This window comes from Periophthalmus magnuspinnatus, chromosome 7, assembly GCF_009829125.3.
Source record: "Periophthalmus magnuspinnatus isolate fPerMag1 chromosome 7, fPerMag1.2.pri, whole genome shotgun sequence".
NCBI classification, from domain to species: Eukaryota; Metazoa; Chordata; class Actinopteri; order Gobiiformes; family Gobiidae; genus Periophthalmus; species Periophthalmus magnuspinnatus.
In genome coordinates, this window is record NC_047132.1 from 26,852,787 (window position 1) to 26,880,657 (window position 27,871).

Consider the following 27,871-nt stretch of genomic DNA (forward strand, 5'->3'; position numbering starts at 1 on the left):
ATTTGACGAATTCAGTGGTTACCTAAAGACAGATATTTAGTTATTTGAATAGGCCTAACAGAAAGGTGATATTTCCTGATTTTTACTAATAATTAATAAATGTTTAGTATTTATTTAAATATTTCTGTGCTTGGATAAGTAATAATAATGCAGCCTGTTAAGTTGTAGCTGTACTCATAACTGGCCTACTGGGAAAACTTAGGTCATTCCCGTTGGTAATTTCATTCTGAATGGTCAATAAAGGTGATATCTCTTGCTGTGAATGCTCAATAGAATATTTAGTTGAACGCTATCAGTAAATGCCCATGTTACAGATTAAAGATATAAATAGTGCATATAACACTTGCAGAAAGACCTTGACTGAGGCCAAAAGCGCTGAGCAGGCTCCACAGAGGGCCGTGTGTGTACGTGTGCGCAAAGACACAGGAGACAGGGGGCGCTGTGTCTGTGGTCCTGGCATGTGACAGGGCAGGGAGGGGGAGCCAGCCAAAGCAAAGCAAAGCTGGGAACAACAAGGGGAAACTCGAAGAAGGATTATCAGTAATAAGTCTACTTAACTGCGTGTGGTATGGCAGCCAACTCAAGTGTCTTTCTCCTGATTACGTTTGTCAACTCTGCAGCTACACAATGGCCTGTTTCTGTGTGAGTTGGAGTTAGCATACTGGTGCTAGCCGCTACGGGCTAACTCGCTCTTGCTCTGGAGACTTCAAACAACTTGTCAACAGCGGTTCGATCGTGGACCACACTGGAGATAGTTTTGCCTGATTCTGTGGCACCCTTTGGACACTTTCCTCTTAGTTGAAAGCTCACGGAAGTTGCAGCAGTATTGACAGAGGTAAGCCTAGTTGGCCAGCCAGCTAGCGTTATTTAAAGGCACACTCGGGAATGTGGGTCAGCCACGCTAACAGCAGCTACTAGTACTCTCCAAGGTTAGTGCTAACCAGCTAACTCAGCTAGCCGTGCCGACTCAACAAAAATCTGACAGTGTTTACACACTAGACTATGTATTTACATCTTCTATTTTCTCAACTTAGAGTCGAACTTTCAGTGGACAAGGGTGTAGCTTTGTCCTACTGTCACATATCACGTTACCCTTATGCCCATATAATTCACAGTCACTTAAGCAGATATTTCCGAGAACCAGTGTGACAGGTTGGCTGCACTATACAAGTTCTAACAGTCTCTGATCCTCACAGTTTTCATGGAAAATCTGCTGAAGACTAAAGCTTTGGCTTCTGTGGAGTAATGCATATTTTACATGATAAAGTGTTGTTGTAACAACCATGTGATTTTGATAGACAATATCATGACATGTCCTGATGTTTAGTATAATCCATTATTATATTTCATTCATCTATTTATTGCTGTGAACTTAAGTTCAGTTTTAATTTCTCTGAGAGAGCGGAGAATAAATAATTAACATGGATCTTCACTGCTTTCATTATGAATGGGTGAGCTCTACATTCATGTGAGATAGTAAGCTAAGCCACAGTGGTTGTTTGTCAGGCTACATGCATGTGCAGATTAATCCACTAGGGGGCCCGGGAAAAAATGTTGCCCCCTCCTTTTTGACCCACTCCCCCAGAGCTCAGTGTGTACATAGTGCATGCACCCTGTCCCCTTTACACATCCACTCAGTACAATGTGCACCCTGCCATGAACTGAGGCAAACAATAATAACAGATGTCTCCTGGCTTCAAAAGTTGACTTTTTGTACTAATCTATCTCAAATGTTCAGACCAAACACTTTAGTCTTTGCTGTTGCTCACAAAGACCTTCCATTGGAAAAGAAAAGGCAGAACATATTCTGTGTCTAGCAATGCACTTTCGGATATTAGGAATTGTGTGAATGTCATTGTATTCAACTGGGTTTGACAATAAGATCATTGTAAATGTCAGCCAAACATATACTTTTGACATTGTTTAATTATATATTTTTCTTCTTCTTTGCTTATTTTGCTGTTGTGTGGTAATTTCACAATTATCTTGGCACTTGTTTAGTTCTTTCCATGTTGATGTATGTTATATTTATTTGTTTTAAATAATTCCTAATTTAGAGTCACTGTAAACATTTTCTATCTTAAATTCATGTATTTATGTGTTTTAAACTACATATTTATTCCAGTGTGCATACTAATGTTTATAATGCCAACAATTGTTTGTATTTACTTGTACTGCAGTGGCACGATGATGACAACGTGACAAGAGCAGACGTGTAGAGTGAGCTTCATAAAGGAGCCATGGAGGGGTGCAAGCAGGCTGCCTCAGAGCAGCACAGGATAAATGGCTTCTCTGAGCCTCAGTCTCCCCGGGATACGCCTGACGTGAGGTGGTCTGGGGCGGAGGGAGAATCTAGGGGCTCTGACAGCTCCGGGGGTAACAGCATGTCCGAGTTGAAGGCCAGAGACAGCGAAGATGATGAAGACAGCACAGGTAAAAGCCTCAAAGGGGACCACAAGACGAGAGAGGAGGAGTTGTCACCCGATCAGGAGAGCGAACAGAGCAGACCTGCCATCAGTGCAGCATCCAGCTACACAGGTTCAATCTGCTTACTTTTTTCAAACTCCAAAAGTTTGATTGACTTATGTTGGAACATGTTAATTGATGCTTATTACTTTTCATAGGAGAATAGAAGTAGATAATTTGATTCAGGCTGTGTGGTTGTGTTCTTGTCACTATGAAAATGTCACTGTGCCCACAAGGTCTCTTTTAACCATTGTACGTGACTGGTTTCAGAACGGGTGACCTCTCTAAAAGGTTATTTTTACCACTCACACTATTAATGAGGTCATATAGACATTAATGTACTTTAAGTCAAAGCTTTAAGTTTTAACAAATGGAAAAACAAAAACACTTAAAATTGTTAGTTACAAATGGATGCTAGAAACATTAAATAAATACACGCTATTCCTTTGCTTAAGGGTGTAGATAATATAATATAATGTATAATGCTTGCCATGTATCTGGAATTAATTATCTTAAATATGATGAACATTTGACTTCAGTATTTTTTATTTTTTGCAGACTTGTCTCATACGTCCTCACCATCACTGTCCGAACAGCTGCGTCTGGGCAAAGAAGACGCTGCAGGGTCCGGTATCAGTGTGGAGTGTAAGGTCTGTGGGGACAAGGCTTCTGGTTTCCACTATGGTGTACATGCCTGTGAGGGCTGCAAGGTGAGTGGCGCTCAAACTGCAGTGAGGATGCATTCGTGCAAGCACACGCTCCACACCAAAATTGGGACTAAACCTGGAGTAGACCAGGACTAAACCAGAGGGGTACACTATGAAGTTGGTTGGACATTATGGAGCTTTAATTCAGTGAGCTGGCTTCTCAAAGCCTGAACCTCAGCTCAGAGATAACAAGTGTCATGAAGCTGATTAGCCACAGAATTTGTAAAGCCAAAGTTTGAACTTCAGTTTCCGTGTGAGCTCACTGGAAAAGGGGTGTGTGCCACATCATTTGACCAATTTTACGTGCAGAATGGGCAGTGAGATGAACATCTGATTATAAAATACTCAATTATAAAAGCTACTAATAACAAACAAAATAGATTTCTGTAAATTGCCCATATCTAGCAGATTATTGATCATTTGAACAGGTTTCATTTGATAAATTATAATTAGTACATTGGAAAAAAAACAGTACACTTTATGCTCACTGCTTAATCCAATAGTTTGTCATGTAGATGTAGATTGTGAGCATAAATGTGTACATAATATTCAACACATTGCTGCCAGTGTGCAAATGAAACAGGAGCAAAGTGGGGTTTTCCCAAGGCGAGGGGAGGATGAGTGGTGTGATCTATGGTGCATGTGATGGAATATAAAATTTATGAGTCTGCGGACTTTTTCTTTGAGGACCAAAGAAAGCGATCTTGTAAAGTACTGAAGAGCTGTGTGTAAGAGTGCCACTTCTGGCAAACGCTGTGCCTTTGAGCCTCTTCGAGTTAAACCTCCATCTGCACACTCATGTTTCTAAATGATTTTATGTGGTAAAGACGGATTATCACAGTGTATAACCACTGCCCAAACACTCACACTATAGCATTGATCAATAATATGTGCAGAGAGACACATCTGACCTAAGTTTTAACTCGGGCTAGTTCTGCCGCTCTGTTACTATAGTGATCTATCCACACTGGAAAGTGAGCCTGTTTCATGATCCAGGAAATCCAGGGTTTGAGCTTGAGTAACCTTATTTAGCCACCTATATCACTTCGTAGTATACCCCCTCAGGACTAGATCTAGACTGACGATCAGGATTCAGAACTAAACTGGGCTCAAACCAGTACCAGGACAATTATGAATGCACCCGAAGATTCAGCGGTCAAAGATTACAGGGCTACATTGTTGTTTTTTAACCAGGGCTTTTTCCGGAGAACTGTGAGAATGAAACTGGAGTATGAGCGCTGCGAGCGCTCCTGCAAGATCCAGAAGAAGAATCGTAACAAGTGCCAATACTGTCGTTTTCAGAAGTGCCTGTCTTTAGGGATGTCCCATGATGGTAAGACTCAAGCACATCAAAACTAAAATTATGTAAATTTCAAAATACAGGCAAAATGAAAATATATTTTAGTTCACCTGATCTGTGTAATCCTTCACTTACCCTGGTAGGGATCCTGGCAAAAGCCGGCCGAATTCCGCCAACTGGACAGAATACATTTCGCCACTCATTAAAGTAACATCTTCACTTCTAGCAGCACTCTCTGTCAAAACTGAAAAAGATACTTGGATGAGCGCCGTAACATATTCACTCTAAAAGACTTTTATCCAATTCCCAAAATTATACATATGTAAATGAGCTCTTAAGCTAAAATCTAGTAAAAGTGTCTGCTTTTATGCGTAATATAATTTTACACTGTCCTAATAAGTAAATAAATGAAAATCAAGTTGACAGAATTCTTCTTTCTCCGTGAATTCATATAAAGGGATGCAAAACCATTTATTTAAATTATGTGCCCCTTTAACATATTTTACGTGTGCATTTCCTCATGTAAAAGAAAAGAAGAAGAGTAGAATATCTTATTCTTAATGTATTTTTTTTTTATTTTTTAACCCTTGACACAGCTTGACTCTGCTGCACTAGTTCAAGCTATGCAACATTATTCTTGAGAAAAAAAGCATTTTGTCCATAGGAGATGTGGAAAAGAAAAGAGATTTTCTCTTCTAAACTTCTCCTAAACTCTAAACCAGCGTGCGCATGTTTTTGCAGCAATCCGATATGGACGTATGCCTGAAGCGGAGAGGAAGAAGCTGGTGGCCGGTCTCCTGGCAGAAGAGTTGAACCTCAAACCAGGAGGCTCCGATCTCAAGACTTTAGCCAAACAAGTGAACACAGCCTACCTAAAGAACTTAAGTATGACCAAGAAGAGGGCCCGCAGCATCCTGATGGGCAAAACCAGCAGCACCTCAGTACGCTTAAATCCTATGTAACGGTGGAGATTGTTATGTAATAGGGGTGTCAAAATTGCTTGTATTGACACTGTCTTACAGAAGAAGACTATGGCTATGTGAGTTACAACTGAATCAAGCTAATCAATATTAGTTAGTAAGAAGTAATTTACATGCCTTTAGGAATGTATGTTACTTTAATCAGATAATGTTAATTCTAAAACTCTTAATTATATAACCAGGCTGTGTTTTATTTCCCATATCCTATAGCCATCATGAATATTATAGTAAAACTGATTCATCTTGACACCCCTAGTTCATAACTGAAGGCTGTTCGCTCTGTTTTGTTGTTTGAACCTGTTGACCAGTTGTTTATTTTTGCTTCTTCAGCCGTTTGTGATTTACGATGTTGACACGCTGTGGAAGGCAGAGAGTGGACTGGTCTGGAGCCAGTTAGTTCCAGGTGCTCCCCTGACAAAGGAAATCGGGGTCCATGTGTTTTATCGCTGTCAGTGCACTACTGTGGAGACTGTGCGAGAGCTCACAGAGTTTGCCAAGTGCATTCCCGGTTTTGTGGACCTCTTTCTTAATGACCAGGTAAATTGCACCCCGATCAATGTAAAGTGATTTTTAAGTATTCGAAATCAAATTCTTAAGACCATGGTGCTAAATAGCATCTTTCAGTTGAAATAACTACAGTATGTACGCTTTCTGGAGAAGGGTCCACCACCTCTTTGTCATGAAAATATGATTGCTTTGCCTGAAATGTTTCAGAGTTTAAATCTTACATTTAATCAATTACCAACATTTTTATTGACAAAAAATACTTTAGTTTTTGTTTCAATGGAACATCACAGAAAAATAGAAGGTTTCGAACTCCACACATGAAAACATACATAAGAGGAGTTTTAAAGGAAATATATTTGCCTCCATATATTTTTAAAGCAAAACATATTGGTCTTGGTATTAAGATTTTAATTGAATAGTTTTATAATATCCCTCCATCGCAGTTGCCATTGAAAATAACAATTCAAAACAAAATATGCCTTTTGTATGGTCAGAAGAAATGTCACCTCTAAATGGGAAACTGAAAGCCAGTTGAAATGTGATCAATTTATTATTTCTATTGTTTTAGGTGACGTTGCTCAAGTATGGCGTGCATGAGGCTATTTTTGCAATGCTACCATCTCTTATGAACAAAGATGGACTACTGGTAGCCAACGGAAAAGGCTTTGTAACCAGGGAGTTTCTGCGGAGTTTGAGAAAGCCCTTCAGTGAAATCATGGAGCCTAAATTTGAATTTGCTGTAAAGTTCAACGCTCTGGAGCTCGATGACAGTGACCTGGCCCTGTTTGTCGCTGCCATTATTCTCTGTGGAGGTAAAAACAGCTTCATATACAAACAGTATGACGTGGTTCAGGTTGGTTTACTGGAACCCTATGACCTGCAGTTAGCAGTGCTTTTATGACCACATATTGTAAATTTGTTATTATTAGCAAAGCTATATTGCTATACTTATTTAAAAAGTGTAAATGTTTTTTGTGTCTGAATTTGCGATTGTTCACTTTAATTATAAACTGAAAACTGGTTTCATTTTTAAATTAAACTGAATATTTCGCAAACAGTTGATACTGTTACTTCCTTAAGAGCGATTAATTTGACTGTCCTTATGTTTTCAGATCGTCCTGGGCTGATGAATGTGAAACAAGTGGAGCAGAGTCAGGACAACATCCTGCAGGCGCTGGACCTCCATCTTCAGGCCAACCACTCAGACTCTCTCTACCTCTTTCCCAAACTGCTGCAGAAGATGGCCGACCTCCGGCAGCTGGTCACAGAAAACGCTCAGCTTGTCCAGAAGATCAAAAAGACCGAGTCCGAGACATCACTTCACCCGCTTCTTCAGGAGATCTATAAAGACATGTATTAGCTTTCCACAGCAGAGACTGCTTTTAGCAATACTGTTACAGACTTTGAGTTTATAAATTTATAAATTAATACACTGCAACCAGTACTAGCACTGTTCCACTTAAAGGCCATGGATTTCAAAATGCGCAGATGAAACAAAGTCTGTTTGTAGGGCTAACAGAACCAGTCTTCTCAGTGTCAGCACAGCTCAGCGTTAAGAGCATCTGGAATCATTTTCTGAAATTGTAGTTTCCCACAAAGGTCACTTAACAGTGGGAATGATATGTTTTTTTTTGTTTTTTTTTTTACTAAGGCTGCTCTTATTTCATCTTAATAGCAAACTGACCCCAGTGTTGTGAGAGACATTCTGCTGGTTCATCTTTGTGCAAGGCAAATAATATATTTTTGTTAGAACTCGCATGAATCGAACACATGACCAAAAATAAACCATCAATATGTAAAGTTTTAAAGTCTATTGTTCTGGGGTTGTTAGCTGTTCATCATAAATATACTGTAGTGTACATGCACTCTCATATTCTACAACACAAACTGGGCTGGCTCCAGCAAAGTAAAGCTCTGCTACAACTAGGCTACAACGAATTGTGCTACATTGATTCATTCATGTTGAAACCTCAAATGACAAGTTTTGTCTTAAAGTCATGAACCTTAGTGGGAACTAAAGTATATGCTGCACAGATTGAGCTGAATCTGACACTATCAGCTTCTTGCCCATTGAAGTACAAGGGACAATGTATTTTTATGTTTATATATATTTTGACTTGTAACTTTTTAGCTTTCTAGTGTATTCAGTGTAATTATGTTACTAATTATTTGTAATTTCTGATTATCATTTTTAAGAGCAAATGTGATTTATTGTACGGTTTTATGTAATGCATTTATTTTTGTTAGATTTCTTTGGGTTGAGGTTGTACCAAATATATCATGAAAAGCTATTTTTCAAGTGAGAGATTTGGATGACCTAAAAAAAAATCTATTTTTTGAAATGTCTGATCACAAATCACCCTTGAAAATCTGTACTTTTTTCTTTTACTGTAAAACCTTTATTTTCATTTTCAGAGCTTTACAATAGCTTACTATATCTTCCACGCCCTCCATATTATGCACTGTCTAAATCTGAATGGGTGCCTCTGCACAAACTTTTAATGTCTGATGGACTTCCTCCTTTGTCCCTTTTCCTATCTACCTCTTGGTGCTGTATGATGTGTGACTGAATTCCTCTGTCATCCAATTTGCATTTTGCCTTAATTTCTGCTTTTTGGTTTATGTGCAGTGTGCCAAGTAAGAAACGGTTGTGGATGGATAAAACACAAAAGTACACCAAATGTGTTTGTTAACTACCTCTTTGACTGGTGACAGTGATGAATTTATTTACTTGTGCAGAAAATATGTTACTTGAAGAGTATTTTAGCCACATGTAAACAATTTATAGATAGATAAAGTAAAGATCTTTAAACTGTATTAGAATCAAAAATGTGAAATTTCTCATTTTCATTTTTGCCCACCCTGGTCTATTAGGAACTTTTTCCTTCTGGGATCAATGCAGAACAATCAGTTGTGCATTATGATAAGATAAGAAGTTGGAAATCAGTTTTCAATGTTCACTGTTACAAGGGTTCATGTACATGAGCTCTTTAATGTAGCTACTTGACCCAGTAAGTTTCCATTTAACTACTTAAATTGTTGTTGGTTTGTAACTAGATTTACAATGCTGAATCAGTCAAGTCATTACAGATAATGTAGGCTACATTGAACTTAAACATTATATATGCCCTCAGATATAATCAGAAATTACTGAATGGATGCTACTGGAGGCAAAATGAAGAGTGTAATATACTAACATAAAATTTAATTTCCAGTGTAGAAATATCAATTAGTTTGATTTTCTATCACAAATGATGAAAAAAAAATTGCAATTTTTTCGGCAAGAAATTCGCGTAAATAATTTATATCTGTAGATATAATTTAAAACGATTTTGTCAACATTTCTGTAAAAACATTTCTGTAAAATTAAAAATAAGGTTTTGGCTTCATCAAGAATGCATCAATAGTGTCCATTTTCAAATGACCTATTTTATACTACGATCACTTCAATGTATCTGGACCCTCTTGATTTCTCATATTTTGTGATATTCTTTGATCCAATTTCTCTTCTTTGAAACTATTATGTTTCACTTCACTTTTGCCTCTAGTTGTGATCGTTATGGAATTCAGAATGTTTTTGTTTACAAGACAAAGGCCCAGAATCTTTATAACGCATAAACACACGTGGGTCACGTGGGAGAGAGTCCACGCTGCTCCACGCTGCTCCACGCGCCGGTGCTGATCAGCGCTGATTGGACGAAGAGACTATTTAGATATCGCGATAAACGCCACAGCGCAGCGGCAAAGCTCAAAAACAACACCGAGGAGGCGCGTGACATGGAGCGGCGCAATCGCAACGGAGACATTTGCAGGTAAGATAAGTGATTATGGCTGACAGTATAAAACATTTTAGGACTATGTGATCTTAAGTGAGGATAACGTCAACGGTTGTACCAAGTTAACACGTCTGATCATTGCACTGGAGCTCGGTACTTGTTTCTTAGCGTTAAGTGGCCGAGCTGGAGATGTAAATTACAAACATAATGACCCATGCCGTCTTTTCAAAGCTGTTTTTTTTTTAACTCTTTGACATAAATGTTCACAAACTGCAATGGAAACTAGTTGACATTTTTGTTTGTATTGGATCCCGTCTCATGTGGTGTTTTTTGAAATAGTCACAAGAAGGCGTCATTTAAAACATGGTTAGTTATGATTTAAACGTTGTCTTGCTTTTTCTCAAATGTGGCTCAGTTAGTTACTGTTACCCCCACCACCTTACTACATATTCTACACCTAAAGAAACACCACAGAACCTCCAAGTGTGGTCCAAGTGTGGTCCAAGTGTGGTCCAAGTGTGGTCCAAGTGTGGTCCAAGTGTGGTCCAAGTGTGGTCCAAGTGTGGTCCAAGTGTGGTCCAAGTGTGGTCCAAGTGTGGTCCAAGTGTGGTCCAAGTGTGGTCCAAGTGTGGTCCAAGTGTGGTCCAAGTGTGGTCCAAGTGTGGTCCAAGTGTGGTCTCCATCAATCTTAATTCTATACCCTTTTTCGCAGGCGTTTCGTGAATGGTAATTGCACTAATGGTGATGGCTGCCGATTCCGACATGAAAGACCGACTCAAATGTGTAGGCACTTTCTGAAAGGGGACTGCTGGTTTGGTGACCACTGCAAGTAAGTGAAGAGTGGTTACATGTTAAACACTGATGTGCTCATGATTTTTGTTCTCTTCAAAGGTTTCTTCATGTTTTTCCACCTGGAGGAAGACTCGCTGAGCCTAATGCTTCATCGTTCCTCTCCCCTGTGGCCCCTGGTCAGTTGGACAGAAGGTCATCTGAGCCCACAGTGCTACAGGCCGAAAGGAGTGGACAAAACACTACCTCGAATCAGACCACCAATGTAACAATGAACACAACTGAAGCCCATTCACTAGGTATAGTGCACAAATATAAGTCAACTCTCCTTCACCTTATCTGTGGTTATTTATCAGTTATCCATTTTTAATATAATTATATTTCTTATGTATTTTACCTAACCAGTAATGCTTGGAATACTGACACATGAAAATGTCATGCTTTTCTTATGATTTATTCTACAGAAAGAAAATCAACAGATTCTGCACACAACTCAGAAATGGGAAGATCGCTACAGGTTTGTTTTTTTTGTTTGTTTTTTTTAGCCCTACATAAATATGCATGCATGTTGAGTTTAAAGCTGTGAGAATTCACTGAAGGGCCCACTGAGTGGACACAGTAATGGGCTGCATTTTTCTCATTTCTCTCTCCTTGCCTCCTCCTCCTTGATTCATCTGCTTGATTCTGCAGGAAATGGGTGAGGCCGCGGTGGAGACATGAGCTTATGGTCAATGGGGACAGTGTTTCCTCAGGCACTGGTTCAGTCCAAAATTACTCTGATTTAAAATAATTAAAAATAACCCTAGGTTCAGTCCTCAAAGTCAGGCCAGCGTGTTTGAACATATGTTTTTATTAGTTTTTAATATGAAATTCAGAATGATGTAATATGGCATGTAACATTGCTGCTGTCCCTGTACCTGTCTTGTTACAACGATACAATCTCCTTTCTCTTGGACAAATGAAGTTTCTTATATTATCTGATGTCTGCCCCCTGAACCCTTGCTCATGTTTCCTCCATGGTTTCCTTTCCTTCACTTGCCTCAGAGCTTGGGGACACCACTTAATATGGTGCATTTGATTGACAGCTGAGGAATCAAGGAGAAGGAAGCGAGGAAAGAGAATTGAGATGCGGCCAAGTGACTGGATTTAAGCGGGACTCAGACCTAACAAATCATGACATTGCTACAACCCTGTTAACAGTATTTTCAATTGAAGGCTTTGGCTACTCCACCTATCTCTGGTTAATGGAAATTTTATTTCCTCACTCCAGGGAAATGTTCCAAATGAGGAAATAGAAGGTGCTACAGCTGGTCCTTCACAATCTGTAGACAGAGCTCAAGCCATTCTCAGAAGTAAAGACCTGACCTGTGGAATCTGCATGGATAAGATTTATGAAAAGCCAGAACTGGATGAACGCATGTTTGGTATTTTGCCAAACTGCAGTCACGCATTTTGTTTGAAATGTATTAGAACCTGGAGGAAGACCAGACAGCTCTCACCCGACGTTGTCAAGTGGGTATCACAACATTAAAAATGGCATTTAGCTCTACTACAAGAGCCTTTGTAATGTCTTGTATCTGTTCTATAGGAGTTGCCCCCAGTGCAGAGTGAAGTCTGGATTTTATGTGCCACACAATTATTGGGTTGAAGGACAAGAAAAAGAATCCTTAATTACTGCTTTCAAAAGAAGGTTTAGGTAATGAATCTTGTGACAAACTTCAGTTCAAGCCTTCAGAGAAATTAATCTATGGCTCTTCAGTATCCAATTTCCTGTTCTTTTATGCTGTACAAATATTGTTCACCTAGAAAAATAGAATAGAGCTCAGGACTGAATGTCCAAATGGTTAGTGGCCAGATGTGCTAATTGTCCATAGAGATGATGGCCAAAACACTAAAAACAAAACTGCTGTAGAAAAATGCATTTACCAGTAGAGAAGCTTATCACATCTTGGTGTCAGAATACTTTTGAAAGAATGTCATGATTAGTTTTTAGCATAAATTTCCATAGATTCAGCATTTGGCTAATTCAAAAATACTTGAGCTTAAATGAGCATTTCAGCACAAAATACAAAAGCATGAAACGATACAATCTGATCATTTCTGTTCCAGCTCCAGTTTGTTTTTGTTAAATTAACTCAACTAATGAGCGTTATTTTGTTTGTTTTTTCCCCATTTAATTGACAGCAAGAAAACGTGTAGTTTCTATCTGCGACAAGGCCGCTGCCCATTTAAATCGGACTGCCTCTACCGTCATGATAAAACATTAAAACGACTGCCACGTGAGGTAAAGGATTTCTGTGCTTGTGCTTCAGTTTTTCCCAATGCAGGATGCATAATCTTCTGTTTGTTTTACAGATTTCTGAGGATGCTGAGGACTTGTACACTTCAGATGTGCTCAACTTTTTATTAGCCATGGCTCTTATAGACAGTGATGAGGACGATGATGACGAAGAGCTTAACATATTTGACATGCCATTACATTTAATTCGAGAGCACGTTCTTCGCCCTTAGGGATTTTTTTTGATTGCCCAAACTAAACGGCTTAAATTATTATTATTATAAAACAAGTTTTCCTTTTTATACAATTTAAGGTTGATGGTAGCTAGCTTAAGTTGGGTGCTGTTCTTGATCTATTTAGAATAGGGAATGTAATTTTACTGCCTAACCTTGAGTCCATCCGATCAGTGAGATTACTGCCATGGTCTACTTAAAATAAGAACATCAACAGACAACTTCTTTGCAGAGTTGCCATCTTTAATCTTAAAATGGTTCAGAGAGGAAGATTAGTTGAATTTGTGCTGCTTAACAAAAGTGTTCTAGTATTTTTACCCCCCCATCCCTGCCCAAGTACTTCAAATGTGTTGCACATTGTAATTTCTCCTAGCATTGTTAATTAGTCCTCTCATTTGAACCTCTGCCCTAGCATATTTGCACCATATTTGATATTTTAACATTGTGTGGCTGGTATGTTTTGTTGCCCCACAAAGAAGAATATTTGCATGTTAAGCTTTTATTTCTTTTAAACAAGCTGTACTTGTACACAGAAAATAAAAATGCTTCACATTTTGTTTCACTGAAAAGTCTGCTTGTCCTTTTAACTGCACAAATGTTTTGCCAGCTTCAAATGCTTATACACATACATTTTTGATTTAGTTACTTTGTATTTTGTGTGAATGCTGAGGTCACTGCTGTTTTTGCAGTTGTTACAAATTTGCGCATATAATTTTTATTCATTTGTGTTTTTCTTACCTCACACCAAAGGGGGGCGCTCCAGGTCTCTGGATAAAACATTATGACAAGAAGAAGCTAATGGCGGTGGCGGGTGTTTATGTTTAGGGTAGTCCAAGTCCATGCGTGAGTCTACTCCATGGTGTAGTCGTGTTTTGATTCAGTTTTGTCAGACTTGTGCTGTGGTCCGTGATTTCCGTCAGAATGCTGGTGGAGCGCTTTGAGGGGCCGGAGAAGCTGCTGGTGCAGGCTCTGCTCTCTGGGATCCACGGTGTTCACAGGGCTCTGGAGGTCTTCCGCAAACAGCAGCGGGCAAACTCTGGCACCTCTCTGGATCATTTTATTCAGGGTTTCTGTAAAGACGAGGTCACCTGTGCACCTGGGCCTGAAAAGGGACCATTGTTTACGTGAGTATTTAACAAATTAATGGAAAGACCCCCTTGTTGTAGTAATAAGTGGTTTGTTGGTAGTTCTCAAAGTGTTACTCTTTTTCAATGGTGGAAGAAGTACTCAGTGTTAATAAAAATACAGATACCTTCTCTCAAATGTAATAAAGTAAAAGGTATCCACTTTAAAATTAGAAGTGGTACAGGGAAGAACAGATGATTTATTAATTTTTTTTACTTTGCCACTTTTACTTTGCTACGTTCCACTACTGCTCTTTATTTATTTGGTAACAACTTTTCACTGTAAGGGATGACCACATAACTAAACATTTCATTTATTGAATCATTAATTTTATCATTCAAACTTAATCATAACTTGATCTAAACAATCCATATATATCTATTTGTCTTGCTTTTTTTCCTGCAGTAAACCACTGGTGTGCCTCTTCCCACGTTTATTTCAACAAAACCTGCTGGAGTTTGTTTATCACCTTCATCATGTTCTACCTCAGTCCACTCTCAGGCATCTGCTGGACTGCATCAAACAAGACTGTCCTCCAAATTCATGGGTCTCATCTTTGGTCACACAATTGGAAAGACAACTTGGCATTGACCAGGAGAAACCTCTGTTTAGTGCACAGTGTGGCCAGAGACTCACAAAGCTGATCCATCAACTGCCCAGAAGTGATGAAGCTGGAGGATGGGCCAGCTGCTTTAATTTGCCCCTCTCATCTGCACCTCACTCTGGACCAGCTTTACCTGGAGTTGTGTCACAAAGAAAAAGAAAGAGCAGTGATATTTACCAGGACTTGGACAGTGAGGAAACCAGTCAGAATAAACGCATGCGAGGCAATATTTGTGCTGATGAAGATGTGGGGACGCAACAAGAACTAAGCAAGAAAGAGGATGCTCCTGATGCTTTGATATCATCCGAGCCCATAGACCCACCACCTGATGTCCCCCGTGACGCGCTGCCTGAGAACATAAAGGTGAGGAAACAAGGCATCACTACAACAACAAAAAATCTCCAATGGGAAGAATGTATTTTTGGGTAACTGTTGGGATTGGTTACTGGGTTACTGAAAAAACTCTGTCCTTATTATAAATACTTTTACAAGTTTTCTCTTAATTTGTATACTTTTAGGTAGCTGTTTTGCAGTTGAAAGACTTAATAGAAAGCAATTCAGAGGTAAGAGGAAATGCCTATAAAACAGATCATATTTTTGAGACATCGAGAGTTTTGGTTCTGTGTTATAATCCTTGTGTTTTTTTGCAGTGGGATCAGAGTTCTTCTGATGTGGTTAAAGTCCTCAATGACTGTGATCCTGCTCAGGTAAAATTATGGTTTAACATGGTAGTTCTTATTTGACCAATGTATATATTTTTTTGATTTTCCATTGCAACATTGTTCGTTTTTTGTTCAGCTAGAGGTGGTCTGTAGCACAATAAATTTACCAAAGATACCTGAACACATTCTTCCAAAACTATGCAGCAGTGTGTTGGCTCTGTCTCCTGATCTTAGTTTTAGCACTGCTACTACATTTATCAGGAATCTGCTGTTGGAAAAGGTACTTTAATTTATTAATACCACTTTATTGTCAAGGTACGATGTGAAACTGATTATGTGCATTGTTGAAACCTATAGATCCTTTCATTGTCTGAACCAGCCTCAAGATGTTTGGTTACAACTGTTACATCATTGTGCAGTCGCTACCCCAGACCAATGTGCCACGCTTTATTTGAGCATGTTTTAGAGGACAGAAACATTGGTGAGCAACTAGTCAATTCATCCTTTTCTCATTATGTATAATGCTAATTACCTTCGCCCATTATCAGGGAATTTACAAGCTGACCTGTTAAACAAACTAGTGGAGAGTTGTTTGGATTCCCACTACAAACTTCAGACTCTTCAGTAAGTATTTATCATACTGGTACATTTTATGGGTTAGTATACAGAAAAAGTAGTAATATTTTGTTCTTTTTACAAGAATGACTTTTAAAGTACAGTGGAATGAAGCAGTGCTATCCATTATACACTGCTTATTGGATTCCAAGGTAAAACCATGTTTTGCTCCCGCTTTTGTACAATGCTATTATTGTAACTTTTGGTTGGTTGGTTTGTTTGTTTTTAGTTGGATATCAGTGAAGAATTGTTTACACAATTTACTGAACAACTCATGAGCCAGGCTTCTGCATTTACAAAGTCTGTGAAGTTTGCAAAAATGTTACTCACTGTTCTCACCAAATACAATAGCAGTGTAAGTAACAAACAGAAAGGGTTGAATGTATTTGATTAATAAAGCACTAAGTAATGGTCATGTCATTTACAGATAACTGCTACCCACAAGCATACACTGTCCAACTGCCTGATGCTCAACGACACCTTCCTAAAAAAGTCTCTTCAAGCTGCTTTGAAAAGAATAACACACACATGACAGTGCAGATCACAATTAATATCACAACATTTTTATTTGTTATAAAACATTTCAAAGTGGTGTTCTTTGTCATTATTAAAAATGGATGTTTTTGATTGCTTATAAATACATTTTCTGTTATTCCAAGTGAAAGTGAAGTTATTTAATTTATGCTTGTGGTCTTCATCGAACTCTGTAAACTCTTTTTTTTTAAAGTTTCCAACCTTCCCTGTCACACACATTATTTTTCCTCCATGCCAAGTTATATAAAACCTTTAGCATTGTTTCTCTTTTTCATGAAACTGGATTTTGGACTTTAAATAAATTGTATCCTGGAATCAGTCAGATGTCCTCCTTACTATTTAGCTACTTTTATAAACAAATAAGCTAAAATCTTCACCAATCAAGTAATAAACTTGAGGTAGGTGCTTTTTTTGTTTACATGTTTGTTCACGAATTTAAAGACAACAGTACACGCATATCACTGTAGCTCTTTGTAAGTCTTTTTATCCTCTCACAAATTCTTTCTGTCCATGACTAGTAGCTGTCTCCTGGCATGTTGGTTGTAGTGGAAACAAGAAACCATGTTATAAGCTGAACAAACAAAACACACCATCCATGCTGTTGTTTATGAGCAAGACACTACAGCATGTCTTAGTCTTTGTACAATTATGTAAATGTAATCATTTTACCACTTAAATTTCTGATACGTACAAGAAATGGTCCTGACAGGCTTCTAGCGCCTCTATTGAATTGAATGAATGTGATTGGACCTCAAGGGTCAGCTGCAAAGACTTAAATAATTACAGAAACAGTCTTACTAAATATCTTGGGATAATTAATAAATACAAATATTTAATAATTACTAGGCATGAAGCCGTTGTTTCTGAAAAAACATATGTATATAAAATAATATATCTGGCGCAGTTTGTTGACGTCACTCCAGGCGATCTTTATTTTGCGTAACTTCCGGTTGTAATTCCTTTTCATCGTTAGCCCACGAGAGGGACGAGCTGCAAAGATGAGGTTAGACCATAAATATTTGAATTTTGAGTTAGTTCAGCCATTTTCTTCTAGCTTTAACTGTCCTGTAAGATTAAGAGAGATGTGCTATCACTTGATTTTCAAATTGTGACCTTGAAATGTTTATCTTAAGTGTTAGACTAAACCCTAACGCTTGTGCCGACACCGGCTCATTTCGGGTCTGGGATCCCACCGCAATCAATCCACTTTCATCCATCTACCTACATTCTTATATCATTCTAGATAAGTGTCCTATGTGGTCCCAAACTATCCTACAAGCCATTGATCTTTATCTTTTGGTGATTTTCTTGGGAAGTTTCAAGAGTTTTGAGTTGGAAGTTTGCACATAAGCTAAGCTAATGGCCGCGAAGCCTGTTAATTGACACCCCGAAAAAATGATATTCCCAGTTGGCAATATTTATTTTGCTTCCTCACTATTCATAATTACAACAGTTGCGACTGTCATGCATTTCAATGCCATGCGCTAGTTCAGCGTCAGCGGTAGACCTAGGTGAAATTGGCATTGGCCTTCCTGAAAACTACCATTTGGGCAAAATTTAATTGTAACAAGTGCTCTTACCTTGTATGTCTGTCTTTACAGTAAGGTCTCCAGAGATACACTATATGAGGCCGTGAGGGAGGTTCTGCAGGGCTCCCAGGCCAAGCCAAGAAAGTAAGTGTTTTAAAGTAAATGAAAGAAGTTGGCGTCTATGTGCAACAGTTAAAATGTCAACTTTTTTTGTTTTGTTAGATTTGTGGAATCAGTGGAACTTCAGATCAGCCTGAAAAACTATGATCCTCAGAAGGACAAGCGTTTCTCCGGCACTGTCAGGTTCGACTTTTTACTGTCTCACCCAACCTTTTCCTTGTCTACACCCTAACCTGTCAGAAATTTGAATTGGCTTGAGTTATAAAATGGTACAGACCGGTCAGATGTAGACTTGGAGAAGTACTTTGGGTAGTCTGACTGAGCTGGCCTAGTCTGATCTGGCCAGTGAAGCAGGCGGACCCCTACCCTGGGTCTTAAAACATGAGGGAAGGTTTTGGATGACTGAGCGTTCAGTTCATGTCCCCAAGCCGACCAATTTTGCAAAAAGGTACAGTTGAGGTCGTCCGGACACCAGCCATGGTAGCGGTATGGGTAAGATTCTTTCTGTTACAAAGTAAATCTGAGGCGGGTGGCAGAGTTTTGTACAAAAGGCTCTTCTAAAAATCTATTTCACCCACTTCAATTTTGATTTAGACTGGCAATCTGTGTCTTCTCTGCCAACTGTCTCGTATAACTTTCAATAGTTCAATAGTGATATTAAAAGTAGTTTTCTTCTAGGCTGAAGAATCTGCCCAGACCAAAATTCTCAGTTTGTGTCTTGGGAGACCAGCAGCACTGTGATGAGGCCAAAGCTGCTGAACTGCCACACATGGACATCGAGGCTCTTAAGAAGCTCAACAAGAACAAAAAGCTGGTCAAGAAACTTGGTGCGTAACATTTTTTTAAATTAAATTTGTTAGGAAGACTTGAAACTGAAGTGTGTCCCCCCCCCCATAGCCAAGAAGTACGACGCCTTCCTGGCTTCAGAGTCTCTGATCAAGCAGATCCCTCGTATCCTGGGTCCTGGGCTGAACAAGGCTGGCAAGTTCCCCTCACTCCTCACCCATAATGAGAACCTGAACACCAAAGTGGATGAGGTCAAGTCCACAATTAAATTCCAGATGAAGAAGGTAATTAAAAGACAAGCCATTTTAACACACTTTTAATGCTTAAATTAACCCACTCAATTGTTGTAGGTGTTGTGTCTGGCTGTGGCTGTTGGACACATTAAAATGACAGAGGATGAGCTGGTGTACAACATCCACCTTGCAGTTAACTTCCTGGTGTCACTGCTCAAAAAAAACTGGCAGAACGTGCGTGCCCTTTACATTAAGAGCACAATGGGCAAACCACAGCGTCTGTACTAGACATGTTTTCTTCTAATAAAATGTGGACATGTTCCAAAAAGTCCTGTTCCTCAGTTTCTGATATGCTGATCTGTATTAATGCAGGTTAATTTGTTGGATTTGTAACACTAAAGGTTCCAGTGTATCTAATGCATGTTTGGAAGTCATTTTTAATCCCTAAGTAACATGCAAAACGGATATATAGTCTTAAAATATCATTTGTTCCTTTTTTTAACCTTAAGTTGGTCTTATGGCATGAGTGTCAAGGGAAGAGACAAGTTTCTGTTTTGCTGCGTTCCTCTTGCAGCAATAAAAATGAATGCATCCTGGGTGTGTGTATTCAACCACTTGTTCCCTGAAAACTGACAAATTGAGTACAGTTCTAGCTATTGTAATTGGCTAGATTTAAGGTCTTAGTTACTGAGTACAGCGCAGCAAATTTCACTTCAAGTACATGGTAGTTTGCTGTATCTACCCCCAACAAATGGCACTGCATCACCTGCTAGAGAATAGCAGATTTTCATTTAAAAAGTGTTACTGTTTTATCAGGTTGAGATTTAAAAAGACAGAATTTCTAAACTTACATGTGTAGTGTTTTTCATGCATACTTTTTACTTTGACCAAATTCTAGGAGTAGTACTTGTAACTGAGTACATTGGCCACGTAACTAACTTGAGTACGGCTATATGATTCAAGATTAATATGTAAAGGACTTTGTATTGCGTCTAGTACAAAAAAAACAACTTATTAAAACAGCAAATTGAAGTGCAAGATTGTAAATATTTAATTTTTTATAAAAACTTGAAATACATTCATATTCTATACAAAAAATTCCCATTGCCATCAAAAAACTCATTACCATCTTTAACAACAGGAGTAGACTTAATAGTTGTCATCAACTCTTCAATGTCATCCTCTGATAAAACCTGTCCATCCCAACCCTCTTCCCCATCCTCCTCCTCATTGCTGCTTTCCATTGACTGGTTTTCCTTTAGGGACAGATCTGTAGAGTGTTTGGTGATATATGAAAATGGCTGTTTGGTCACAACATTGAGAGCAACAGGAGGATTTGGTTCAGTTTGAGCGATCATATTTTGATGTACAGCAGGAACCATTGCACTTTCTCTGTTCCCCAAAGCGAGCACTGCCTTTGTGCCAGCTGAAGGTAGTCTTTGTTTTTCTTGCTCCACTTGGGCTTTTGAAGGCAATGCCTGCTGTTTGAGCTTCACCAGAACTTGAGTGTCCTGCTTTGCTTTTCGTTCAGGGCTTGGTACAAATTTGCTCCTAAGCACTCTGAGGATGGTATCTTTGCTCACAGAGAATCCCTCAGCCAGACGATCCACAGTCCACTCCTCTGGTTGCTCTTGTTTCAAATATCTAAAAATGTAAAACTTTATTAAACACACAGAAATTACTTTATACCAGAGTTTGAAGTGTTGAAGGACACACTGGTCAGAGGAAAGATTATTCCTCCTATTACCAAAAACCCTGTTTTCTGTGGGACTGGGACCACACGACAGGTGAGCAAATTCTGGTAAAGCTAATGGTAATTTTCAAGGAGGTAACTTTATTAACTGTGAAATGAATAGATAAAAAATAACTAAACAGTTGTAAAGCTGCCTACCTGATTTCTTCAATGGCTTCCCATGTTAACTTTCTCTCTGGTGGTCCGCTAGGAGTCATCTTCCTTCTTAGGATGTGATATTTCACGGTCTTCTGTCGCTTCACCTCTTTGCTATTAAAGGGAAACAAATTAAAGACATACAATTAAGATATACAAAGGAGAGTTACTTCTGTGATTCTTACTTTACTACGCGTTGGAACTTGTCCTCTACATCCTCCAGCTCATCCTCCTCATTTGATATCTCATCTCGGTGTCTGCTACGGGCCCAGGGCTGGTTGTTTGGCCCTTTACTGATGAATCTGCAGCGGGTTAAAGTGAATGTGGACTGCGCTGATAGAACACCAGTCCTGGCGCTGGAGAGCACCGAGGACAGCAGCTGCACAGGCCGAAACATAGGCCTAAAAATGGCATTGGCAAAACTAAACACTATCCACAAACCAACCCATTTTGGCTTTTAACAAGTCAAACAAGCAAAGAAGCAGTCAAATCCACATAGCAGATGTCAAAAACAAAACATGCGTCAAACACACTGAACTTAAACAGGCGTGCGCAAAATCCAAAGGTGCTGCCTCCTAGTGGATGGGAGTACAACTAGCTCAAATGAATATCCAGTCAGGTTTCGTAAGAATTAATTTGAGGATAATCTGAGGATAAATAATGTGTAATCTAACAATATCTAATAAATACTTGAGTTTAAGATATCAGTTTGCTAGCTAATTTCCACAACCGACTGCAACTTGATAATTACCGGGCTAAATGCTGACCTCTGGTGGACATTTCTTTCACTGCTGTCATTAGCTCGTCCCGCAGCTGCGCACAAGGGCACTGCGCACCTCCTCCCAGCCGCTGTTGTTTCATTTGCGCCATTTTGTCCGCTCACTTTGTTGATTGGGCTTTGGCGAGCTGCACTGGAGCCAATCAGAGGGATACCGGACAGCATAGACACGGTAAGGCAGACCCGATTGAAGGCATTGGTAGTTGTTGTCAGCACGGATTGGTTTGTCAGGGACCAACCAAATTACTAACTGCGCTAAATGCAAAAGTCTTAGGACGGTTTGGTTTGGGACGCTGTGAAAATAATCTCATGTCTCTAATGTCGGCTCGGCCACGAAACATGATCTGTGCTGCTCGACAAGCCGTGCTAATGTTAGCTGTTAGCCCAAATATATCCTCTCAAACAAAGGAATTGCCCACGTTTGCCACCGGGATGTCGCTAAAACACATCGTGCAGCACAAATCCCATATAAACATTGCCCACTGACAAGAAAAAGAACCTAAAATGTTGTATTGTATTTAATCATATGGTTTGTTTCTGTGTTCTGTGAATTTGCCACGCTTTACAAACACGAGCCCTACGCGCGTGCTAGCCGTATCTTCATTAAAGATTGAGGTAGTGGCGTTAATTCCTGTTTGCAGCGTGGATATAGGCGCGCGCGGGCCTCGCTTTAGCCTTACAGTGTCTTCAAGATTATTTGTGCTCATGTTTGCCCATATATAGGTATATTTGTTGAAAACCATATAATAAGTGGTTTATACTCACACCCATTGGCTGAAAAAAACGCAAAAATGTTTGCTGACGCTGTGTGCAACATGTCAAGTTTAAATAGATCAGTCAAAAATACGTTTTCTTGTACCAAATGAATCAAATTAAAGTATTTGTAGCAATTTCACACAGAGCAATTCAAAATATCGTTAGAACAATCCACAGTTATGGCTTAGCCCTAGGGAGATTGTATACAAGTCAGTTCACCAAATATATGCCACCATATTTACTTTCTGCAGTTTTGTTTAGACTGTCCTTTTACATAGACAGATTTGGGACAGAAAAAGCCATGGAGCAGTACACCACTGCCACCACCACCACTGGAGAGCAGATTGTTGTGCAGACAGCTAATGGACAGATCCAGCCCCAGGTGAGTGATGATGATGAGGATTATCAGTCTACTCTAGTCTCAGTTCTCTCTCCTTGCCTCCTTTCCTCATTTTCCCAAATGCTCAGCTGCCAGTCAAAAGGGCTGTATTTTGGTATTCCAAATTGCATATGCAGCGCATAGGAGAAAAGACAGGGAAATCGCTGAGAAACATGACTAAGGGTTTACATAAGAAAAGATGAAAAACTTTGCTGTAGCAATAATGTGATTTTCATCAAAGTAACAGCAAAGGAAGGTTAATAAACAAGATTTCTAAGTTAAGTGTGAAATTAAAGCTTTTATAATTAGTTGAAACTTAAAATAAAGAAGTTGATCTGAATTTTAATTAAAAAGTCTAATGAAAATAGTTCTCAGTGGAGGGTAATTTTGCCCAGAGCAGCAGGTAAAGCAATCATCCCATTGACCTTCACCTTGGTCGCTTCTGGATTCATCTGTCCTTGCTGTGTCTTCTTGGTAGCTGGTATTTTCTCTATTTCCTGAAGAGGGATTGTAGAGGGGAGGAAGCAAGGAAAGATATTTGAGATGTAACCTTTAACCCTCTAGGCATAAATCACAGGTAGCTGTTACCCAGAGTTAGACCAGGCTCTGAACTAACGCTACTGAGTTTCTGAGACTTTATTGTGATGCCTTGTCTGCAGACACAGGGCACAGTTACGGCTGTGCAGCTGCAGACAGAGGCACCTGTAGTGACGGCCTCCGGCCAGCAGGTGCAGACACTCCAGGTAGTGGTGTCACCGCCGCCCTGTGTCAGAGCCATCTGAGCATCAACGCAGACATGCATGCAGCTCTCAGGACTGTCCCATCTGAGTGGTGTTTGTTCATCCCAGCATGCTCAGCCCCATACAATGCATGTGTCTGCAGTGTGTGTTGGCCTCTGTTTCAGCAAGCCAATAGATGTCAGCCAATGTTCAACTGTTGCTCCCTCTCCCAGTTACAATTTTTTCCTTTTAGAAATTTTGTACATTGGCTATTTTACCTTTGTGTCACAACGTCAAGACCATTGAAAGCCTTAATAGTACACTAAAAATCTCTTGCAATTGAGTGCTCAACTCTGGGATCTAAGCTCAAGAACCACTTTGTCTACTATGTAATTGATACAAATATGTGATTTTCAGATAACATAACGTGAAAAGATAATATTTTTCATTCACTCTCATTATTCTTTCCTAAATTTGCGTGTCATCAACTGTACATGAACTTCATTTTTTTTACATACTGGCTTTGCTATTGTTCATGTCTCTTCAATCAGTTCTGAATGCATTCCTCCTGACCTGTATAAGTTATAGTATGCTGTTCAATACTGTATACAGCAGTACACATGACGTGTCCAGGCATGAGTCCATGTGCTCTGTTTTGTTGTATATAAGTGTCAGTCAAATATAAATATAATACTCGGTCAGTTGTAACAGCGGTTGTTGTTGTTTGCAGGTTCAAGGGCAGCCTTTAATGGTCCAAGTGAGTGGTGGACAACTGATCACGTCATCAGGACAACCCATCATGGTTCAGGCCATGTCGGGGGGACAGGGACAAACCATAATGCAGGTCCCTGTGTCAGGAGCTCAGGGACTACAACAGGTGAGATGCTCCCATTCACACCTGAGAGATGGTTTACTGTTGAGTTTAAAGGTCCTATATTATGCAAAATTGACTCTTGTAAGCTTTAAGCTCTGTTAGAATGTTGTTACTATTAAAAACATAGTTATTTAGTTATATTTTGTTTCATTCACACATTATTAGTCAGTCCACAACACCAAAGTTAAAAATGCTCAAAATGTTCCACTTTGTGATGCCATGAAGTGGTAGTTTTCAAGTTAAGAGGTACTTTTAACTTTTGTTTAGTAGAAATTGGCAGTTCCAGGGCTGAAATTATGCAAATAATTTTAATGAAGGTGTATGGAGTTTAAAAACACAGTGGAGCACACATGACATCATGAGCTGGAACAGAGTGTTTTCTGTTTGAGAGAAGATCTCAGCCTAAATATACAGGGTTTGTGTGTTAAGCAACAACAAAACACAACTCCGTGTATTTTTGATGAGATAGTAACGTGATGTTGGCCCTTTAAAATTAATGTTTCTTCAGAAGTTATATTTTTAAGTATAATGAATGCCCTTATATCATGTGGATTACCTTGAGTTATTGATGTTGATTTGCTGTACATCTTATAATCAACCAGCTAATATGGTTACAGATGGGGCCACTGTGAAGAATGCAGTGCACTGTTCAGAAAAGAAACTTATCTTTTACTATACACTTACTCACAATTGGCAAATACTTTTTAGACAACCAGTTTTCGGTCAAAATGTAGTAAATGAAGACTGAAACTCTTGACAGAACAAAGACGGATAATCATTTATTGGAGTACAATTAAATACTGTCTTAAATATAGTATTATATTCGTATATAAGTATTATATACGGTTCAGTGTATGGACAAAAATACAAAACTGTAGATTTTTTTTGACTAACAGAATTGCTGGGCTGAATTGGATTAGACTTAAATAATTGATACCAAATAAAAATGTTATCAACTTGTTTTGCAAATCTTTTTTTTTTTTTTAAAGATCCAGCTTGTGCAGCCGGGGCAGATCCAGTTACAAGGCGGACAGACACTGCAGCTCCAGGGTCAGCAGGGCCAGCCTCAGCAGATCATCATTCAGCAGCCCCAGGCAGCCATCACTGCTGGCCAGAACCAGGTGATTGTAATGCTACTAAAAAAGTGTGTGTGTGTGTGGGGTGTGTGGGGGTGTGTGTGTGTGTGTGTGTAAAATACTATGGATGAACAAGGAGGGATTGTGCATTGTTCTTACAGGGGCAGCAGATCAGTGTTCAGGGCCAGCAGGTGGCGCAAACAGCTGATGGGCAGACAATCGTATACCAGCCCGTCAACACAGATGGCACTGTACTTCCACAAGGTAATTAAACTTTTTCTGCAATGACAAACAAAAATTTGGGATTCGAGTTAACATAATATTTCATGCCTGTGTAGGAATGATCACGATTCCTGCAGCCAGTTTAGCAGGAGCCCAGATCGTACAAGCAGGGGGCGCTAACACCAATACCACAAACAGCGGCCAAGGCACTGTGACCGTCACCCTGCCCGTCTCAGGCAACATGATGAATGCAGGTGGAATGGTCATGGTAAGGCCAGGAGCTGAGGTACACAACATCCTTCTTCACTTTTAATACCAGCTCACGTGTTGGTGGGTCATGTGGTGGGGTCACACAAATCATAAATTGTATTTAATTGTAAATATCACACTTCACTTGCATGGACTGACTTCAGAATTAAAAAACAACAATTGCGTCTTTGCACGCTACATTTAACTACCTTTTTCGCTGTATTAGTAATTGTGGTATAGTTGTTTTTTATATCTAAGAATATACATTGATTTGAAATGACTTATTTTTTCTTATAAAATTCTCATGATTATTTTTGTTGTGGCTTCTATAATCACAATTATCTATTATTCGTTGTCATCCCTATATTGTATATAGTAATTTATCCATATTTTTTCTCTTGTAGCATCATTGCTTGTACTTAGAGCAGCCTGTGCCTTGTGTTTTCATCAGATGGTGCCTGGAGGAGGTGGTGTTCCCACAATGCAACGGATTCCTCTCCCCGGGGCAGAGATGTTGGAGGAGGAGCCTCTATATGTCAACGCAAAACAGTATCACCGTATCCTGAAGCGCAGACAGGCCCGAGCAAAACTGGAGGCAGAGGGGAAAATCCCCAAAGAAAGAAGGGTAAAAGCTTCACCCACTATTGTGTTTGTGCTATGCAAATGTGTGCATTATGCTTAGAGTGACAAATATTGTTTTGTGATTTCAGAAATATCTACATGAATCTCGACATCGTCATGCTATGCAGCGCAAGAGAGGAGACGGTGGACGCTTCTTTTCACCTAAAGAAAAAGAGGAAGCTTTAGGACTTTCACAGGTTGGGTAATTTTAAACATTTGTGTCCATTGTCTACATCCTGTGTTTATGACTCAACCACTCATTTTTCTCTCTCTAGGACATGGGTCCAGGAGATGAAACAGTCTCTCAGATGATCAGAGTCTCGTAGCACAGACATGGACACAAACACATCTGCTTTCGGTGACTTCCCCCCTCCGCTGTGCTCCTTATGCCCCAACATCACAGCCTCATCTACAGACCCCCTTTGATCCTTACCTGGGCTTCCACTCAGCTGGCCAATCTCTGGACTGCTCCCAAGAGTACACGGAGGAAGCTTCCACGCTCAGCTTTCACGGGTTGGGCATTTGTTATTTTTCTTCTTTGGTTTTGAGGTTTTTTGGGACAAAAAACAGAAGTGGCAAGAGTAAAGGCCATTATCTGTCCATTTTGGTATAAACCATTTTCTCACGTGTAAATTGCTTCATTTATGGTAAGTGGTACAGCCTTTCTAAGTGTTTTATGTGACTTTTTCTTCATTGTTGGTCCATCTGGATTTATTATTATGGACAGAAATGTTCTATAAATTGCACAGAAACTATTTCCCCCAGCATGTATTCAGCATAGCGCTTTCAGTGGATACATTTTTTTTTTACTAACATGTAGATAAACATAATGTTAATAGGTAAAAAAGGCAGGTGTTTTATCACCTAACACATACTTTTGTGTACTTGCAAATTAAGTAGTCAGTTCAAATAAGTGTTTTGTTTTTTTGTAATGTAATTGTAATTGTATAATGTTTTTTATAATTACAAAAGGCTGGATATTCCATTCATGAAACATGGATTAAATTTTATTAAGTGACCTTTTGTGACTCTTCCATCATGTTTTCTTTGTCTTTGCTCCAAGAG

General features: G+C 39.3%; 6 protein-coding genes across 8 annotated transcripts; 5 read left to right on the forward strand and 1 right to left on the reverse strand.

Moving 5' to 3' along the window:
* Nucleotides 1-415: 415 nt before the first annotated feature.
* On the forward strand, nucleotides 416-8,790 carry ppardb (peroxisome proliferator-activated receptor delta b). Its single transcript, XM_033969361.2, has 8 exons — nucleotides 416-835; nucleotides 2,181-2,538; nucleotides 3,025-3,176; nucleotides 4,368-4,506; nucleotides 5,215-5,414; nucleotides 5,784-5,990; nucleotides 6,529-6,772; nucleotides 7,073-8,790. The coding sequence occupies exons 2-8, from the start codon at nucleotides 2,241-2,243 to the stop codon at nucleotides 7,318-7,320; spliced, it is 1,488 nt and encodes a 495-aa protein (XP_033825252.1). The 5' UTR covers nucleotides 416-835; nucleotides 2,181-2,240; the 3' UTR covers nucleotides 7,321-8,790.
* Nucleotides 8,791-9,717: 927 nt separating this feature from the next.
* On the forward strand, nucleotides 9,718-13,045 carry mkrn4 (makorin, ring finger protein, 4). The gene is made up of 9 exons (XM_055222758.1): nucleotides 9,718-9,772; nucleotides 10,449-10,565; nucleotides 10,628-10,824; nucleotides 10,990-11,042; nucleotides 11,611-11,661; nucleotides 11,796-12,037; nucleotides 12,114-12,221; nucleotides 12,710-12,809; nucleotides 12,881-13,045. The coding sequence occupies exons 1-9, from the start codon at nucleotides 9,738-9,740 to the stop codon at nucleotides 13,034-13,036; spliced, it is 1,059 nt and encodes a 352-aa protein (XP_055078733.1). The 5' UTR covers nucleotides 9,718-9,737; the 3' UTR covers nucleotides 13,037-13,045.
* A 753-nt stretch (nucleotides 13,046-13,798) lies between these two features.
* On the forward strand, nucleotides 13,799-16,893 carry fance (FA complementation group E). The gene is made up of 10 exons (XM_033969360.2): nucleotides 13,799-14,160; nucleotides 14,567-15,128; nucleotides 15,284-15,328; nucleotides 15,416-15,472; nucleotides 15,564-15,707; nucleotides 15,785-15,908; nucleotides 15,976-16,051; nucleotides 16,128-16,194; nucleotides 16,272-16,397; nucleotides 16,470-16,893. Exons 1-10 carry the CDS (start codon nucleotides 13,958-13,960, stop codon nucleotides 16,572-16,574), a joined length of 1,509 nt encoding a protein of 502 aa, XP_033825251.1. The 5' UTR covers nucleotides 13,799-13,957; the 3' UTR covers nucleotides 16,575-16,893.
* Nucleotides 16,894-17,503: 610 nt separating this feature from the next.
* Nucleotides 17,504-19,572, forward strand: rpl10a (ribosomal protein L10a). Its single transcript, XM_033969369.2, has 6 exons — nucleotides 17,504-17,579; nucleotides 18,178-18,249; nucleotides 18,328-18,408; nucleotides 18,904-19,052; nucleotides 19,123-19,295; nucleotides 19,362-19,572. Exons 1-6 carry the CDS (start codon nucleotides 17,575-17,577, stop codon nucleotides 19,530-19,532), a joined length of 651 nt encoding a protein of 216 aa, XP_033825260.1. The 5' UTR covers nucleotides 17,504-17,574; the 3' UTR covers nucleotides 19,533-19,572.
* Nucleotides 19,573-20,323: 751 nt separating this feature from the next.
* On the reverse strand, nucleotides 20,324-21,654 carry ngrn (neugrin, neurite outgrowth associated). The gene is made up of 3 exons (XM_033969368.2): nucleotides 21,318-21,654; nucleotides 21,136-21,246; nucleotides 20,324-20,888 (listed from the first exon to the last, which is right to left on the reverse strand). The coding sequence occupies exons 1-3, from the start codon at nucleotides 21,527-21,529 to the stop codon at nucleotides 20,324-20,326; spliced, it is 888 nt and encodes a 295-aa protein (XP_033825259.1). The 5' UTR covers nucleotides 21,530-21,654.
* Nucleotides 21,655-21,954: 300 nt separating this feature from the next.
* Nucleotides 21,955-27,824, forward strand: nfyal (nuclear transcription factor Y, alpha, like). Of its 3 annotated transcripts, none has more exons than XM_033969364.2 (9): nucleotides 21,955-22,082; nucleotides 22,945-23,048; nucleotides 24,495-24,641; nucleotides 25,628-25,759; nucleotides 25,876-25,978; nucleotides 26,053-26,222; nucleotides 26,637-26,810; nucleotides 26,896-27,003; nucleotides 27,082-27,824. In XM_033969364.2, exons 2-9 carry the CDS (start codon nucleotides 22,968-22,970, stop codon nucleotides 27,130-27,132), a joined length of 966 nt encoding a protein of 321 aa, XP_033825255.1. In that variant the 5' UTR covers nucleotides 21,955-22,082; nucleotides 22,945-22,967; the 3' UTR covers nucleotides 27,133-27,824. The 3 variants fall into 3 exon arrangements, with proteins under 3 accessions (XP_033825255.1, XP_033825257.1, XP_033825256.1); XM_033969366.2 differs by having other exon boundaries at nucleotides 26,053-26,204; XM_033969365.2 differs by having other exon boundaries at nucleotides 21,956-22,082; nucleotides 22,949-23,048.
* Nucleotides 27,825-27,871: the final 47 nt, after the last annotated feature.